Below are 16954 nucleotides of genomic sequence, written 5' to 3'. Positions count from 1 at the left end.
CCCAGCAACCCCCCGGGGGATCTGCATGGATTAAAGAACAGGGTCTAGACAAGGCCACCAGGACAGCGCCAGGCACATGGTAAATGCTCAGAAACTGTTAGAAAGCAAAGAAAAAAAGATTTTCCCAAAAGCTGACCACCCAGAACAAAGGAAAACCCTCTGCATAATTAGCATAGAATCCTAGAACTCTGTTGCTGAAAGGGACTTTATGGAATAGGTCTGGTGGCTTGCCTTTTTTTCTTTTTTTAAACTAGAGTTCTTCCAACAGGAAAGTATAAGGAAACTGATGTGTCAGAGACATAAAAATGGAGTTGCAACTGGGTGGGGTGGGCACAGCTCTGCCCAAAATGCCTTCCCATCTTCCTTCCCCTGGAAGATCCTGAGGCATCTGGCATGTTCCAGAACACCATCCGCAAAACCAAAAATCTGGTCCAGCTCCATCATTTCACCCATAAGACCCAGAAATGTGAAGTTGACTTTTTGGGGGCACAACCAGAGTTGCAACTGCGTTCCTGTCGCTTCCCAGTACAGCACAACGAGAAAGAATGGACAGGACCCAGACACGTGGGAGCGTTGGACCGAACTCTTGTCAGAGTTCCAAATGTGTGCACTTTTTTCCCCTGTAGTGGACGATCATCTTTTGGGTGGCCCATTTCCGTTTTCTTGTTGACTTTTGGACTGTTTTTCATGCCACTTAAAGCATTTCCTTTGTGGTTCCAGGACCTTCTATCAGCCTTGAGGACACATAGCAGCTGTGTATGTTTCCATGAAATTTGACTAGAGAACAACTTCACCCCGTTCTGCACTCTCTACCTTAGCCTTCTGTGGTCTCTTTCGATGCCAAATAAAATGCTGTGATTTCTGAATGTTTTCGCATTCGGGACATTTTTCTTCAACCCCTTGAACCAGAGTGTTCTTTCAGGCGTACTTTAAGTCCAGAAGCGTAAACACGAAGTTGACCCAGCGAGAGCCTGAAATCAATGTCTTTTCTTTTTAAGATAAGGCTGCACTCCTACAAACAACCTTGGACTTCATCTGATAGAGAAAAAAGATGGAATTTGGTTTAGGGATGCCCTGGCATCTCCAAATGCAGCGGGTTTCCTGTTAGGTTCTTCATGTGTCTTTATGTTCTGGAGGAATGTCTAATGTCTTTTTGTTTACTTTCCAAAATGAAGAAAGCCAAGGGGGCAGTGGATGAGAGAGGGTGCAGGATTTTTAATCCTCATGACAGTCCACCTAGAGTCACATAGTGCACGCTTCTGTCCGCACTGGTCACGCGGGCTGCCAGGTACCTGTGCTCATGCCTGCCTCCCCTGCACTGGGGACTCCATGAGAGCAAGGGCATGTTCTTGAAAGCTTCCCTGAAGGTCTCCTCCACACCCAGTTTACTGCCTAGCTCAGAGCTGGTGCTCAAAACATATTTATTGAATGATTCCAAGACGCTTCTAGTTATTAATCAGGAATGTTAAAATCTCTGTTATTTGGACTCCTATCCCAAAGGAAAATGCATAGTGTGATAGTATTACACTAGTTTTAAATATGTGTGTGTGTGTGTGTGTGCGCGCGCACGTATTATTAAAAGAAAGCAAAAAAGGCCAGTTATAGAAACTATAGCTTTCAGTTTCTAGCTCAATGGAGCTAGATGGGAGAACAGATAAATTCGGTAACAAATGCATGTAAAAATGGTAGCTGATAACTGCCTGAGCACTTACTGTACTCCAGAAACGACTGTAAGAGCTCTATGTCTCATATCTCATTTCATCCTCACAGCAACCCTAGGAGGTAGGCTGTTACCATGTTTCTCCCACAGATATGGATTAAATCACTGGCCCACAGCAGTGGTGGGATTTGAACCTGGGCAGTGAGGGCCCAGAGCCCACGTAACCACTAAGTGACTGACTGAGTGGATGAAGTGCATACGGAAGCGATCATTCCCTCAGCACATCGAAAATACAATGGACCCGGCAGCTCTCATTTCTTCTCAGATGATTTGGTTGAAGGCTCTTATGTCCTACATTTTCTGAGTTTTAGAGAAAGTTGGGAAGAAAGATAAGAAAAAGTTACTAGCTTATTAACTGTTTTTCTTCTTGTCCCAATCTGACAGAGCATTTTATTTTTTTAAAAGATTTTATTTATTTGACAAAATGAGAGAGAGAGAGAGAGAGAGAGAGCACGTGCAGGGGGAGTGGTAGACAGTGGGAGAGGGAGAAGCAGGCTTCCCAGTGAGCAGGGAGCCTGATGCAGGTCTCGATCCCAGGACCCTGGGATCATGACCTGAGCTGAGGGCAGTGGCTTAACCAACTGAGCCACCCAGGTGTCCCCTGACAGAGCATTTTCTGAATCACTGGTCTAACTGAATTTTATTAACCATTTATATTTCTTAGGGCACACTTCTTTTGAGTTTCTCTGAGCATTTCCCACATAGTACCCAATGGGTTTTCCCACCCTAAAGTGAGGGTGGTAAAGGTAAACATTATCACCACTAGGATGGATAGTAAACTGAGGCATAAGGAGGCAAGGTCCCTTGCCCAAGGTCATGTCAGTCACCAGGGTGGGCAGTGAGCCCTGGCCTTCTGAATCACAGCTTGGTTCCCTGCCCGCTGGTGGCAGAATTTCACGTCCATCGCAAGGCAAGTCTTCAGGTGGCCATGAAAACGAAGATGAGCTGTCTTGTTCTCTTTCAGGTCTGTGGATGGCTCCTGGAAGATCTTGACTTTCTCCTGAGGACACCCTGTTTTCCTGGGTCAGTTCCCTGTCGGAGCATCTCCCCAGCAGACCATGAGCCAGCCAGACCCCTCCTGTCACCCAGATCCCAGCCCTGTACCCCTGTGTGCGGTCTGTGGCCAAGCCCACTCCCCTGAGGAAAACCACTTCTACACCTACACCGAAGATGTGGACGATGACCTCATATGCCACATCTGCCTGCAAGCTTTGCTGGACCCTCTGGACACACCCTGTGGTCACACGTATTGCACCGCTTGCCTCACCAACTTCCTGGTGGAGAAGGACTTCTGCCCCGTGGACCGCAAGCCGCTGGTGCTGCAGCATTGCAAGCGCTCCAGCATCCTTGTCAACAAGCTCGTCAATAAGCTACTGGTGACCTGCCCATTCTCAGACCACTGCACCGAGGTCCTGCAGCGCTGCGACCTGGAGCAGCACTTTCAGACAAGGTAGGGTCTCCTCGTGGGCCTGCCCCGCACAGCTCCATCCTCTCTAGGTGGGACAGCTGGGCTCGTCTGCCCCCTGGAGCAGTGCTATCCTTGGGGATGAGGGCTCTGCGACATGCCTTCTTCTCTGCAGCTGGTAAACGCAAAGGGAACTTTCTAGGTGTGGATTCCTAGGGTTCAGTGTGAGAACACAGCATGAGATAGAGCTGTGGTGTGTGTAGGGATGAGGCGGAGTGGGTTATTTTATGGCGGTAACATACACATAACATAAAATTTGCCACTCGAACCATTTTAAGAGTACAGTTGAGCCCCCTTAAGTCCATTCCCATTGTCATGCAGCCGTTACCACCATCCTTTCTCCAGAACTTTCTTCACCTTCTGGAATTGAAACCATACCTATCAAGCCAAAACTCGTCATTCCCTCCTGTCTGGCCCCTGGTAACCACCATGCTACTTTCTGCTTCTATGAACTTGACTGCTCTAGGAACCTAACAGAAGAGGAATCGTACCATATCTGTCCTTGTATGACTGGCTTATTTCATATGTGTGCATTCTGAAATGTCAGCAATCCTGGAAAGATCTGATGAGGGTCTTTCCCTGGGGCTCATGGTCCCCAGAAGATTTCCTGTCAGGCATTGCTTATCTTTTCTTCAGAAAAAAGAAGTCTCCCGATTTGATTCATGATTATTAAAATGTCCTCTGTATGGGAATTGACAAAGCCCAACTCTTCTTTGAGGAGATGCGAGGTATTGTCAACCAAGTTTTCAATGGAGAAATGTAGACAAGTGTTGTCTTCCAGGGACTTTTCTGCTAGGTTTTTGGGCAAGGTACACAGAGGGGGCAGAGGGATGGTGTGACCACCCCTGCTGGTGGCCAGCACCATGCCCTGCACCTGTCTGCCCCTTATGTTGTCCACTTACATCATCATGTTCCTGGGCATCCTCAGTGGATGATCTCTGGACAGCCCTGATCTCATTGCCCATGAGACATTCTCTTAGAACATTCAAGGTGCGTAAGAGAGGGTGAACAGTAATACCATAATTATTCATAAGAGGAAATGTGGAAACTAGTGTTTACCTTGGTTCCTGTCATGACAAGGGCAAGAGGTAGGTGCAGGTATTTTTTTCTAAAGGTCACATACCTTACGTTGTGAATCTGAGTCTTTGTTTGTTAGGACAGGCAGATTCTCTGACATGGGAGTTTGCATCCAGGCCAGTGGCCAGCTGTAAGGCGTAGCACTTATTATCCATGCTAATTATGTCCGTGAACTTACTTTTCGCCCCCAGGATATTGAATGAAAGGCATCTAACTCAAGTTTGTGGGTTGCCTCTGACTCTCTGTTGTTGGCATCTAAACTAGGGTACCTCTCTTCTCATTGCCCAGAAGGAGGTCTGGCCAGAGGATAAGGGGGTGAGGGAGTCCCTTTGTGACCTTTGCTGGAAGTTTGGCCCAGCATGGGGAGGCACTCTCTACAGGAAAGTAGGTCTGGGGCAGGTCAAAGGACTAAGGCAGGGGCCTCACTGGCTAGGGAGGTGAGGAGCGGTGGAGGACAAAGGCCCTGGTAGAGCTCCCTGTACCCAACACAGTCCCTGCTCCCAACATTTGAATCCTCTACCTTTGTTATGGGAGCTGTATGAGTTTCCCATTGTTGCTGTAGCAAGTGATCACAACTCAGGGATTGCAAACCACATACATGGGTTATTTTATAGTTGAGAGGGTTAGAAGTCCCATCAAGGCTTTGGGAGGGCTGATTCCCTCTGGCTCTAGGATAGAATTCCCTTCTTTTCCTTACTGCGCTCCTGGAGGCTGCCTGCCTTCCCTGGCTTGTGGCCTCATTCCCCATCTTCAAAGCCAGCAGCATACAATCTTCCAGTCTCTGCCTGTCTGTCTGTCTGTCTCTGTCTCTAGGTCTCTCTCTTTCTGTTTGTCAATCTCTTTGCTTCTCTCTATCTCTTGCTCTCTCTCTCTCTCTCTCTCTTTTTTTTTTTTAAAGATTTTATTTATTTATTTGACAGAGAGAGATCACAAGTAGGCAGAGAGGCAGGCAGAGAGAGGAAGGGAAGCAGGCCCCCTGCTGAACAGAGAGCCCGATGTGGGACTTGATCCCAGGACCCTGAGATCATGACCTGAGCCGAAGGCAGCGGCTTAACCCACTGAGCCAACCAGGCACCCCTCTTTTTTTTTTTTTTTGGAAAAGATTTTATTTATTATTTGAGAGAGAGAGCACGAGTTGGGTAAGAGGGAGATGCAGACTCCATACCTAGCAGGGAGCCCAACATGGGGCTGGATCCCGAGACTCTGGGATCATGACCTGAGCTGAAGGAAGATGCCCAACCAACTTTTTGTTTGTCTCTGTCTCTCTCTCATTCTCTCATCTCTGTTTCCATCATCATATCTCTCTCTGTAATTCTGGCCTTCCTGCCGCACACTTGGTAATTACATTGGACCCAGATGGATAATCTATATCATTTCCTCATCTGAAGATCCTTGATTTAGTCATATCTGCAAAGTCCCTTTTGCCCAGTAAGGTGACATGTCCACAGGCTCTTGGGATTAGGAGGTGGCCATCTGTTGGGGCAGGCATTGTTCTGCCTGCTACAGGAGCTCCACAGGGGAGGGATGAGAGAAGGGAGAGCAAAGGAAAGAAATGGGAGTGGTCTCTGGAGACAATGTGAACACAGCGGCTCCTCCTCATCTCCTCATCAAGAACTGATTGAAGCCCAGATTACCAAAAACTAGGGATAAGATGGCATATGGATCGGAGGGCAAGTTCGCAACAGAAGTGGTGCAGAAAAAGGGCCAGGAAGAAGCAGTTGGGGTCCTCGGGGGTCTCCAAGAGAGAGAGGACACTGGCTCCCTCAGCTGCCCAGAGTGGGAAGGTCATTCACCCACCCACACAGGCGCTATGGCCCACACACCTCAAGGAAGCCCAGGGAAAAGTCTGGATGAATCCTCAGCTGATAATGATATGCACAATTGAAAAACAGCAGTGAGGAAAGAACCCAAAACTAATTGAAATCACCTCTTCACACCGAGGCCTCAGAGTTTTTCACAGGCACCCAGCAGCAGCTCCCTGTGGAGGGGAAAACTCCCACGTAAGGGAGCTGTGGGCCTCAACACCCGCTCTTGGTCTGCCCCACACATCAGCTTCCTAAGTAGGTTGAAACCAACATTTCCAAAAATATGTTGTATATATTAGTCATCAAATGCTTAATATACCCTCTCCTCCCTTCTGCCCTGTGGGCATTTGATTGGCAACAATTCGAAACTTGGAGCTCATCCAGGACCTGACTCTGGAGCCCTGTTAGGTGTTTGGGCCAACAACTGGGCCAGTGGACCATCTCTTTCCCTATCCCTCAGAACGGGTATGAATATTAAATTCTTGGGACTCTGGAGTCCCTTTAACTGGGAACCACCAAGAGGTAAGCAGGAAGCAAGTATTTTCCTTACGTTTCTATAAGAGACCTTCAGGTTGGTAGCCACAAGTACCAGAGCATGGTCATGCATTTGTACTAGAAGATAGCTTTCTCTGTAAATTTTGCATCTCAGTTTCAGAATTTAAAATGGAATGGATTTTTTAAAATATTATTGGCTTGTGGCATTGGAATGAATAGAAACTGGGCAGGCTCAGGGTTGATCTAGCAAAGAGACTTAAATACCATTCCGGTTGAAGATGACCGTGTGACCTATGTGCATCCACACGCTCTTCCAGTGGGTCCCAGCACCCGAACAGTCCTAGACTTCCTGGGGAACTGCAGACATAGCTTTCTCCACCTGTAGAATGGGAACTTATTTCAGTTGAGTTCTTTGAATACAAAGCTCTTCAGAAGTGAATCACATTCAGAATGTTGTCATTGTCCCTCTAGGTAAGATGTGGTAGAGAACCAACTTTCGCCTCCGCTGAGTTCTCTGTTTATGACTCGTCCATAGGTCCATGCTCAGCCTAACCTTTCACTTGACCCCAAGAGGCAGGCAGCATCACATCTTTAAACAAATGGTGCCTGTTTTCTCCAGAATTCATGTCGTTTGTAAACATTGTTGTAAACATTGTTATCTGGCCACTTGAGACCCTGAGTTGAATGTAAATCCTTAGGACAACTATTCCTGACTTCAGATGAGAGGGTTCTTCCAGGAGAGTAAGCCTGAGCACATGAGCTAATGTTTAGAATCTTCTGGCTACTTCCATTGATCTCTGTCCTCTTAGATGCCTGTGGACTCCCATCGCATGGGTCTCCTGCAAAGAACTCCCATGTGGGTGATAGGCTTGTTGAGTCCAGAGACAGACAGCCTTCTTATCCAAAGGTCATTGCCAGGAGACATGGCAGAGCTTCTCTAGGGGCCAGTCCCATGCATCTCTCTTGGCCCAGAGCAGGGAGAGGATGTGTGGGAGGAAAGCCTTCACTTCCTTGCTCCTCAGTGGGAGCTGCCTGAAGCTCAAGGCTACATGAGTCTTGTGTAATAGCATCATGACATATGTAATATTTAATAAGGATCTACAATAGGCCCGGCCCAGAATGAAAGAAGCATCTATACATGCCATGATTTCTACCCCTGAGGAAATGACATTTGAAGTGGAGAAGTTGACATCTTACGCACATTGAATTGTTTCATAAGATAAGTCCCTTTGCCCTTCAGTTTCTATTTTATGGAAGATAATAACTAGGGGAGATAATAAAGCTGACACTTAAGCTACACTTGAGCAGGAATAAAGAGTTCATGGTTTGGTGTTCTGAAAACAGCCCTGAATGAAAATGTGTATAATTGGCCCAAGATACACCTGACTGAAGGCTCCTTGGGTTTGGTTTGGTTTGGTTTGGTTTGGTTTGGTTTGGTTTGGTTTCATTTAATTAACTTCACTCCCCAAGTCCTGGGAGTTTCTTCTCCAAAAACCTGCCCCAGACCTTTCTTGACCTGAACTCCCAGGAGGTTGCCCCTTTCGTTAGTGTGTTCTGTACAACACAGACTCAGTAACCACCTGTAGTGTAGGGAGAATTCTGCTGCCAGAGGAAAGGTCTAGGGGAGCATTGCCCTCTAGAAAGAAGGGGAGGTTACAAGTCTTGTTGGTCACATTAGCCAGGCTCCACATTTCCCCATAACTGTGTTTTGACATACATTCTTCAAGTGACATTCCAATCCTGAACCCAACTCTTTCCTGGTTCCTAGCTGGCTGAGAGCTTCTCTTGGCACTCTCCTGGGCACAGAAGAAATGAGGCAGTTGTCCTGCCTTGCCTTCTCGGAGAACCTTTGAATTTCTATCATGCTCCAAGGAATTTGTTAAAGAAACAACATTCTTTGGGGCACTCATGCCCTGAAATCTTCCATACCCTTTTCCTTTCTTCATGGACATTTGTTATCCATCTGTATGAATGCTTGACCCCTGCCCTGGCTCTTGGCCCATTTGAAGTCCTGAAGTCCTTTTGTTTTGTTTTGTTTTGTTTTGTTTTGCTAATTTGCTTCTGATCAAGAAAGATTTGTCCAAAGTTGACTCGTGAACCAAGTTGAATTCTAGTTCCTTCAACAAATACTTATTGAGCGTCTACTGTGTTCTAGGCACTGTGGGGAGGATACAGTGCAGAACAAGATCAGTAGAACTCCTGCCTTCAAGGAGTTCCCTGTTTAGTGAAAAGAGACAAGAAAACAGGAGGTTATGGATGATATCTGAGATGACATTTAAGGTTAGATAGAAGTTAGGCAAAGTGTACAAGGTTTAGGGTTAGGGCAATTTACTGGCAATGTTGCTACAGAATACTGCCATTTGAAGGTGGGATTCTATCCCCAGGGAATTGTATTAGGATTACTTCTAATGGAAGATATTAGAAAATTCAAATTATATTGGTTTAATTTTGCGAAAGTTTCGTTTTTCTTATATAACAGAATGTATAGGGGTAGGAAGTCCATGACTAGTATGATGTTATCATGATGCCATCAGGAGGAACCCAGGCTCTTTCTGCTTTGCAGATTAGCTTTCATCCTCAATTTTGTCACCTATTGGTCCCAAAATGGCTGGTCAAACTCCAGCATCATATCTAAGTTCCAGGCAGAAATAAGTTCCGGGTAGGAAGAACTGGCAGGAAGAGCAAATCAACACTGTGCAAATTGAGACTTTTGCTTTAAAAACTTTCTGGGAGGCCTTACCCACTAATTCCTGCTTCTACCTCATTGTCCAGTATTGTGTTATATGACCTCCCATCTGTGAGAGAGGCTAAGGCGCATTACCACCGTGAACTAAACCTAGTTTCTGTTCAAAAGAAGAAGAGAAGATCAGATCTTGGGTGGGTAACCCACAGTTTTTGCAGGAGTGACATAAGCAGCAACAACAAAACAATTCCTTCATTTTCATGTTGCACTCATATCCCTTAACGAATTTAATGCAAGGAGGTAAAAGGACAAGCATCCTTCTTTTGTCATCGAGACATGGAGAGGCACTCTGACATACCCAACATTATCAGAAATACAATCTAGCACACTGTGAAACTCACAGCCTTTTTTTAGACACCATGCTCTTCCTGAGCCATGATCTATCCAGCAGATCCTGGACTCTGGAGAAGAGCATGTCCCAGGACTCCATGAAACTCCATACTCAGGAAAAGGCTGTAACATTTCACGTCCCGAACGGCACAGGAGGAAAGAAGAGAAAAACAAAGCCTCCTGGAGATTGGCGCTGAGCTCCCGGCTGGGCTCATTCACTGTTGCGAGTGGTTATTATTCATTATTATCATTAATAATAACAATTTTTATAACTAGAGCTGACACTCATTGAGCCTTATGCTTTTAATAGGCATCATCTCTTTCCACCTTCCTAACAATGCTGTAAGCGCTATTAGTATATTCTTTTTCTCACAGAGGAAGAGACAGCGGTTCAGAGAGGTTAAACAACATGCCCAGCATCACACAGCTAGTACGCGGGAGACCTAGGCTAGGGGTCAAAGTCATCTGACTCCAGCAGCTAAATACCCAACCTCACTTCCTTCGTACTGTTCCTTCGCTGTACTTCCTGTTCACCCGCCCTGACTCACTCTTACATACCAGGCTTACAGGGAATGGAATTTAAATGAGAGCATCAACGAGACTGTAAATGAATACATGTCATGCTTTATCAGGATGGCTTATCTCTGACCAAAATCGAGGCAGTTAAACCCGGACGTTCTGAGGTTCTACTGTGCTTACGCTCTTTCAGCCCTGCTTCAGGTAAACGCACGGCTCTGAGGCCAAATTCCTGTCTGCTGCTGCTCACCACAGCGGGTCTCACCTCACTGACTTCTCCCTGGTCTTCGACCCGGCCAGTCGAGTTTGCTAGAATTGCTTGGGTGTGTTAGCCGAACTATCCCTTTAAGCCATTTCTGTTAAGATTGAGGCCTTGAGCCACAAAGACCCAAATGGATCCTAGCCCTCTTTTTGTTTAAAAAAAAAAAAAAAAGATGTTACTTATTTGTCTGTCAGATGGAGAGAGAGTGCACAAGCAGGGGGAGCAGGGCACAGAAGGAGAAGCAGGCTCCCCGCTGAGTAAGGAGCCAATGTGGGACCCAATCCCAGGACCCTGGGATCATGACCTGAGCCAGAGGCAGATGCTTAACTGACTGAGCCACCCAGGTGTCCCAGATTCTAGTGCTCTTGAAGATGGGGGAGAAGGCGGGGAGTCCCGGGAGCTTCTGGGGTATCACAGAGCTTAGGCATGCAAAGAAATCCTAATGGGACAAAGACTGAGTGTCTCCATAAAGGGAGTTGTCTTTTCTCAATTAGAAATGCATAACAGAGGCTGCAGATCTGTGTCTAACGGGTCAGGCATGAAGGGAGCTCCACTTCAGAGAGGAGGCACCTACCTTCGGGGGATTACATGGACTACCCAGCCTCCTACAGCTGGTACCAGAGCTTAGTTCAGCCTCTCAGGGGAGGAAGAGGAACAGAGAGACTTCTCTTCATGTAGAACCGGAACCGGAACCTGAACCTGGTTCCGGCAGAAGTCCAGGTGTGTCTATCACGGCTCTCCGCTATTCTCAAAGAGAGCGACTCAGCCATAACCTTGTAAAGGGCCAGTTGTCCAAGTGAAAAGAGAAGCTGTCACTTCTCTTAAGGGCTGCCAGTGTCGTCAGGACAGGGACAGGTAAAACATCCTAAAGGCATGTTCTAAATATACACTCGGGGACAGAGTCGGTTCGTGTTTAACCCTCCTCTGTCTCAAAATCTGGAGACTCACTTCAAGCTCTGATCTCCAGGCTGTGTGCCAGGATGCTAATTTCTTACAGTGTCTTCCTCTAGCAAAGCAGGGGACAGCTTTTGATGCTTTGCCTAGCCACACTGTGGGGTGTGAACGTGTCATGCCCGTGCCCTCTCCCCACGCAGCTCAGCTTCCAGTCCATCTGCTCCCGGCCGGTGATGTCAATGTACCAGCTGCTTCCCAAGAACCAGTCGGCATCCTGCAGGAGGGGCAGGTCCCTTTCCCGGGCATCAGCCTGCTTGCTCTCAGCCGAGCCCTCTTGCCAACCATGGTGGGTCCCTCGGGGCTCCTGTCTCCCCATCTGAGAAGCAGAGGGCACAACCCTCTTCCAGGCCTGTGATTTTTCAGCGTGGCTCCATCCCAGGGTTCCACATACCATGCCTACTCTCTGCTGACTGTGGGGAGATGGCCAGGCTTGTATCAGGGAACTGAGCTGGGCTGGGCCCCTACAGCTGACAGAGTGAAGGTGGCCGGGAAGAAAGCAGCCTCCTGGTTGGAAAAATGAAGGCGCTTCTGCTGCTGGTCCTGCCCTGGCTCAGCCCTGCCAACTACATTGACAATGTGGGCAACCTGCATTTCCTGTGCTCAGAACTGTGAGTCCCGCGATCACGCTGCCTGCCTGTGTGTGTGTGTCGGGTGTGTTGGGGGTAGAACTGGACTCCGTTCCCTGGCTGGTATGTCTGTTTATAGGAATCAGTCCCACATGAGCTAGATGCACTTAACAAAGCACCCAGCCAGCCAGCAGTCTCAAGCGGCATGCTTAGGTCTGTAACTTACCAAAGGAAAAAAAAACAAAAAAACAAAAAAAAACAAACCACCATCTTATGGATGCCTTGCTTTCCCAGCGAGGCATTTTCTTCCTGCTTCTGTGCCAATGCTGCATTTTGTTTGGTTTGTTGTTTTTTTTTGTTTTGTTTTTTGGTACCCGACTTTTTCTCAATAAATGTGTCTTCTCTCCCTTCCATAAATAGAACCAAAGAGCAATTAAGAACCAGGCTTGCAGACACAGATCTGCAGCCTCTGTCGTGCATTTCTAGTTGAGAGAAGACAACTCCCTTTATGGAGACATTCAGTCTTCGTACCTGAAAACACGGACAGCATCAGCACAGCAGAGCGATCGCCCTGTGTGTAAAAAATAAATAAATAAGTAATAGACGTCCACTGGAGTTTGGGGTTTGACCATTTGCAAACGTATGGGCGAGCCGAAAAAACTGCACAGCGAGCCCCCACATCCTATCACGTCGGTCGTGCGATGACTGCTTTGCCACGTTTGCTTCGGAGAGTCTTTTATTCAGGTGGTTTGGAGTAAATGGCAGTCACAACCTTTTGCCCCCAAATACTTCACTGTGCCTCTTGAAGAAATACAGACATTTTCCTACATGACCGATGTCCATTTTATAAGAGGAAATTACTCACACACCCAAACTCGACCGTGATGTTTTTCTGACTCCTTTTGTTAGTGAGCCTGACAAGAGGATTGCCGGTGAATGTGAACCATTTCTGGCCAAGGGCTGAGATGTGAAACCATTTCTGACCAAGGGCTGAGATTTCCTAGGGGCTGCTGTAGTGGTGACTGCATGTTTGGTAGGTTAAAGCAGAGATGTGAAAAGCTCAGGATGAGGTTGACCTGCTCAGATAGAGGTAACCCACCCCCGCCCCCGCCCCTGAGTGTGTGGTGATAACCAGGACCTCTTTTGTAATTAGCCAGACTAGCCAATGTGTATAGCATAGTAGATGCTCAATAAATTCTTGATAAACAGAGGAGAGAATAAAGGAGTTAGGTCCTTGGAGAAACACGATTCCTTCTGAAGACCCTGCACTTCAGGATTAGCTGGTTCCATCTTTTTGGACTGTAACCCCAGTCCTCAGATAAGAAGGCTCAAAGGCGAAGTATGTAGGTTGAGCCCGAACAGTGAACATCTTTGGGGTAATAATGGCATATGGAAGCTTTTCTAGAGAAATATACAAGGGCAAGCTCCTTGGGATTGTGGCAAGTCTCCTTCTTCTCCTTTGATGGTGTCTCTGAAGTCAGGTGCCACAGCGCCCCTCCTCAGTACCCTCGTCCCCACCTGTTGTCCTTCTTGGCCACTGCATTCCTTTCCTATGGACTGCTGTAGTGGTGACTGCATGTTTGGTAGGTTAAAGCAGCAGAAATCTCTTCTCTCTCAGTTCTGGAAGCCAGGGCCTTGAAATCAAGATGCGGGCAGGGCCCCACTCCCCAAGAAATCTGTCAGGGAGAATCTTCCCATTTCTGGTGGCTGCAGGCACATCTTGGCTCCTGGCCGCATTGCTCTAATCTCTGCTTTCGTCACCATATGACCTCCCACTTATGTCCTTTCCAATTCTGTCTTTTCCTCTGCTTATAAGGACACTTGGCATTGGATTTAGGGTCTACCTGCATCATCCAGGATGATTTCCTCTTAAGATGTTTAACTGAATTACATCTTTTTCTAAGTAAGGTCATGTTTACAAGCTCCAGGTGGACATCTTTTGGGGACCCACCACTCAACTCACTGTAGGCGCTCCTGAGCCTCTCCATTAAGTTACTTACAGTTTTACAGCCTCATTAAAGGAAGGCTCTTCACACTGGCCTATCAGGTTTCTTTGCTACAAGTACGTGAATGGAGGCAACTTTTATGTTGAGTGACTGGACCCAAGCAGGCCATTCTTTCCAAGATGTGATGCAATCCAAGAAGCCTAATGCCAGGAAATTGCCAGAATGGTGTTCCCAGACTAATTTGCCAGAACTTTCTGGAAGCTTCCAGTCACTGGGCATGACTGATGAAAGAATTCTGTGTAACTATTACCTGAAGCTACTAGTGTGATAATGAACTACTCGGTAAATTAATGACACGTTTCAGGTACTATGGTGGTGTTTGAGAAATGCAGACGGTAAAAAAATTGGTATGGTACCAATCCTCAAGAAGCTGACAATCCAACTGAGAAGATGAAATTTATATAGTTCAGAAATATTAGCAGTGAGCCAAGGCATAAGGGGAAATAATACATTATATGTTAATTAAAAGTAATTTAAAAAGAAAAGTAGGGTAGGCAAGAGGTTGAGAGGAAGTGGAGTTTGCCCATTTCCATGAAATTGGTCAGGGAAAGCTTCTAGGGAAGTTGGAAGTTTGAGCTGGATTTTGAAGTCATTAGGGAAAAAGTAGGCAGAATCACAGACGGGAAGAGAAAGCACTTCAGGCAGGGTAAAGGCCAATCACAGAGGTTGCCAAGTGGCTGTGGTTGTCACCAAAGCTTTGAGAAACGACTGCTGGATCCCTTCACTGTTCTTGGAAGCTAGGGCCATGGGATGATGGCTGCATGTTCCTGAGTTGAAGAGATACTTCTCTCACTACCCTAGACCACTGGGATCTTGAAAGCATGCAGAGCTGTGTCACTGGAAAGGGCTAGGAAGCCACACTTCCTCCTGCCCACCCTCCCTTCGTCTGAGCTTTGGCACCTTGGCCTTGGGTGAGGTTGTCCTGTGTCCGCCATGCTCCCAGCTACAGAGACCTTCCTGGATTTTCCTTCCTCTTTAAGGCAAAGGTTCTCTCAGTCTGGGTCCTGTTCCTCAGAGCCCAGCTGGAAAATTGGAACTAACCCCATAAAAAGTGTCAGTTATATGGGTTAGCCTGGGGCCACAAACCCAAATGCATATAGGAACCAGGAAGGAGTTCTTTAAGTATGTGAATCATTCAGGTGTAAGACAAAAGGAACTGGTGAGGCCTCTGAACAACAGCAGTGTGTGTGTGCGTGTGTGTAACTCAAATGTTTTTAGATATTACATATAGTTGAATATATATTATTATATATGTATATGATCTGCATGATACATATTATAGAAGATATGTATAGTGTCTAAAAGCATTCAAATTCAATTTAAAACAGCTGCAACACTCCAGCAGATCACTTCTGTCTGCCCAGCTGGGCCTCAGAGTCAACCGTTTATGACCATGGGCATCTCGAACTTTAAACACATCCATGACCACCTGGTGCCTTGACACAGATAGTGAATTCCACAGAAGCTGAAAACCAGAGCATTTGATGTGGAATCCCAGCCCCTAGGTTAGAGGCAGGGCATCTAGGATTGCTCTCAGGCCCACAGAACCCCATGACCATGAAGTGCCATGCTCTCTTCCCCCATGTACCCTCACCCCCTCCCTTCTACAAACTCTCTGAATTTCCTAGACCCCAAAGTGAATGTAGAAAATGGACCCTAGTCTCATAAGCATGAGCATGGGTAGGGCCTTTTCATCCTGGGCTGCACTACACCTGGGGAGACTTACAGGTGAAGTCTTGAGAGCAGTGTGGGTTCTGAGGACTCCTCAGGTGAGAACTGAGGGCTGGGTTTGTTTTTCTCAATGCAGATATTTGGGCTCTAAAAGCTGCTAAATCAAAAGCATTTGGCAGGGGGCATCTGTTTCCCTTCTGAAGCTCCCAGATGATCCTTATGGGCCCACCATCTTCATGCTCACCAAGCTCCCCAGGTGATTCTTTTGGGCCCTGCCACAAGAGAACTCTTAGCTCTAGCTTACATATTCGCTCGCCCTGACTTCCCCCACAGAGAACAAGCCCTCCACTCTCAGGTCTGCTCTGTCTCCTCAGTGGTCCCTGTCCTCTACCTGGTGAGTCCTGAGGGAGAGCCTGGGGGATGTTCCCTTCTGCACACCCAACTTCTACACCCTTTGTGCTTCCATGAAACTGGGAGACAGGAATTTGGCTCCTGGCTATTTGCTACATATACTGCAAGGTCTTCTGAAGAAGACCCTGGTTTGGTTTCTGTGGAAGGGAGCTTGTTGATCCTGCTCATAAGGATTCGAGCCAGCCTGGTCTCTGGCATTGCAGAAAGCAATGGCTTTGATCTCCTGTGTCTTGGGTAATGTCTCTCTGTGTACTTTGTTGAGTAAAAACCTGGGGAAAACCTGGTCTGGTCGCTAGTGAGATGCGTTCTATGGTACACACCCAACTCTCAAGAGCCATTTACAGAAAACTGAAAAGTTTTGTCCTCTCTCCCCGCCCCCATTACCATTTTTAGCTCCTGTCATGCTCCCAGCACTTCTCACTTCCACTTCCTGTGTGGCTGGGTGCTGCGTTCACGCCCGTGGTGGAAGTCTGAATGCGTCCTGGGTCCCGCTTTGCAAAGCACAAAACTGCCCTTTGCTTTAGAGCTACAGGTGGCCAGAAGACAGGGAGGCACAGTCACTGCAGGATGGCCAGTCTGCGAAGCCAATGCCACTGCCATTGTGACTCCTCGGGAAGTCAGCAAATGGATGTCATTATAGTCTGTAGCCAAATATTTTCGGTTTGTAAGTAGCCTATCTGTGAACAGTGTTTGTGGCAGTATCTGGAGGGAGAAACTCCACTCTGACCCCTGTAGAGACAGCAGTTCCAAGCAGGGAAGGTTTATTCCCCCTGGAATTCTGTGTGCGGGGAAATTAAGATGAGTGACTCCAATTTCATAATTGGAACCATTGAGGGCTACGGACAGATGAGGTCTCCTGGAGGAGCTGCCAAGAGCAGCAGGAGCTCTGTGACAGCCTTGTGTGTGTCCTCCCTGGGAGGTGGGGTAGGGCCC

General features: G+C 47.2%; 1 protein-coding gene across 3 annotated transcripts in view; it reads left to right on the top strand.

Moving 5' to 3' along the window:
- The window catches only part of LNX1 (ligand of numb-protein X 1), a 178881-nt gene that overhangs the window by 72479 nt on the left and 89448 nt on the right, over positions 1–16954 (top strand). For 2 of the 3 annotated variants that reach the window (XM_059383964.1, XM_059383955.1), the window contains one exon: positions 2685–3170. In XM_059383964.1, the coding sequence (XP_059239947.1) occupies positions 2779–3170 (392 nt within the window). In that variant the 5' untranslated portion in view covers positions 2685–2778. Of the gene's footprint in view, positions 1–2684; positions 3171–11576; positions 11976–16954 lie in introns of those variants that run through there. The other variant, XM_059383972.1, reaches the window with a different exon arrangement.

The sequence above is a fragment of the Mustela nigripes genome, chromosome 1, assembly GCF_022355385.1.
Source record: "Mustela nigripes isolate SB6536 chromosome 1, MUSNIG.SB6536, whole genome shotgun sequence".
In the NCBI taxonomy this organism is placed as follows: domain Eukaryota; kingdom Metazoa; phylum Chordata; class Mammalia; order Carnivora; family Mustelidae; genus Mustela; species Mustela nigripes.
The sequence above is the reverse complement of the archived record's forward strand: the minus strand, read 5'-3'. Positions and strand labels throughout refer to the sequence as shown.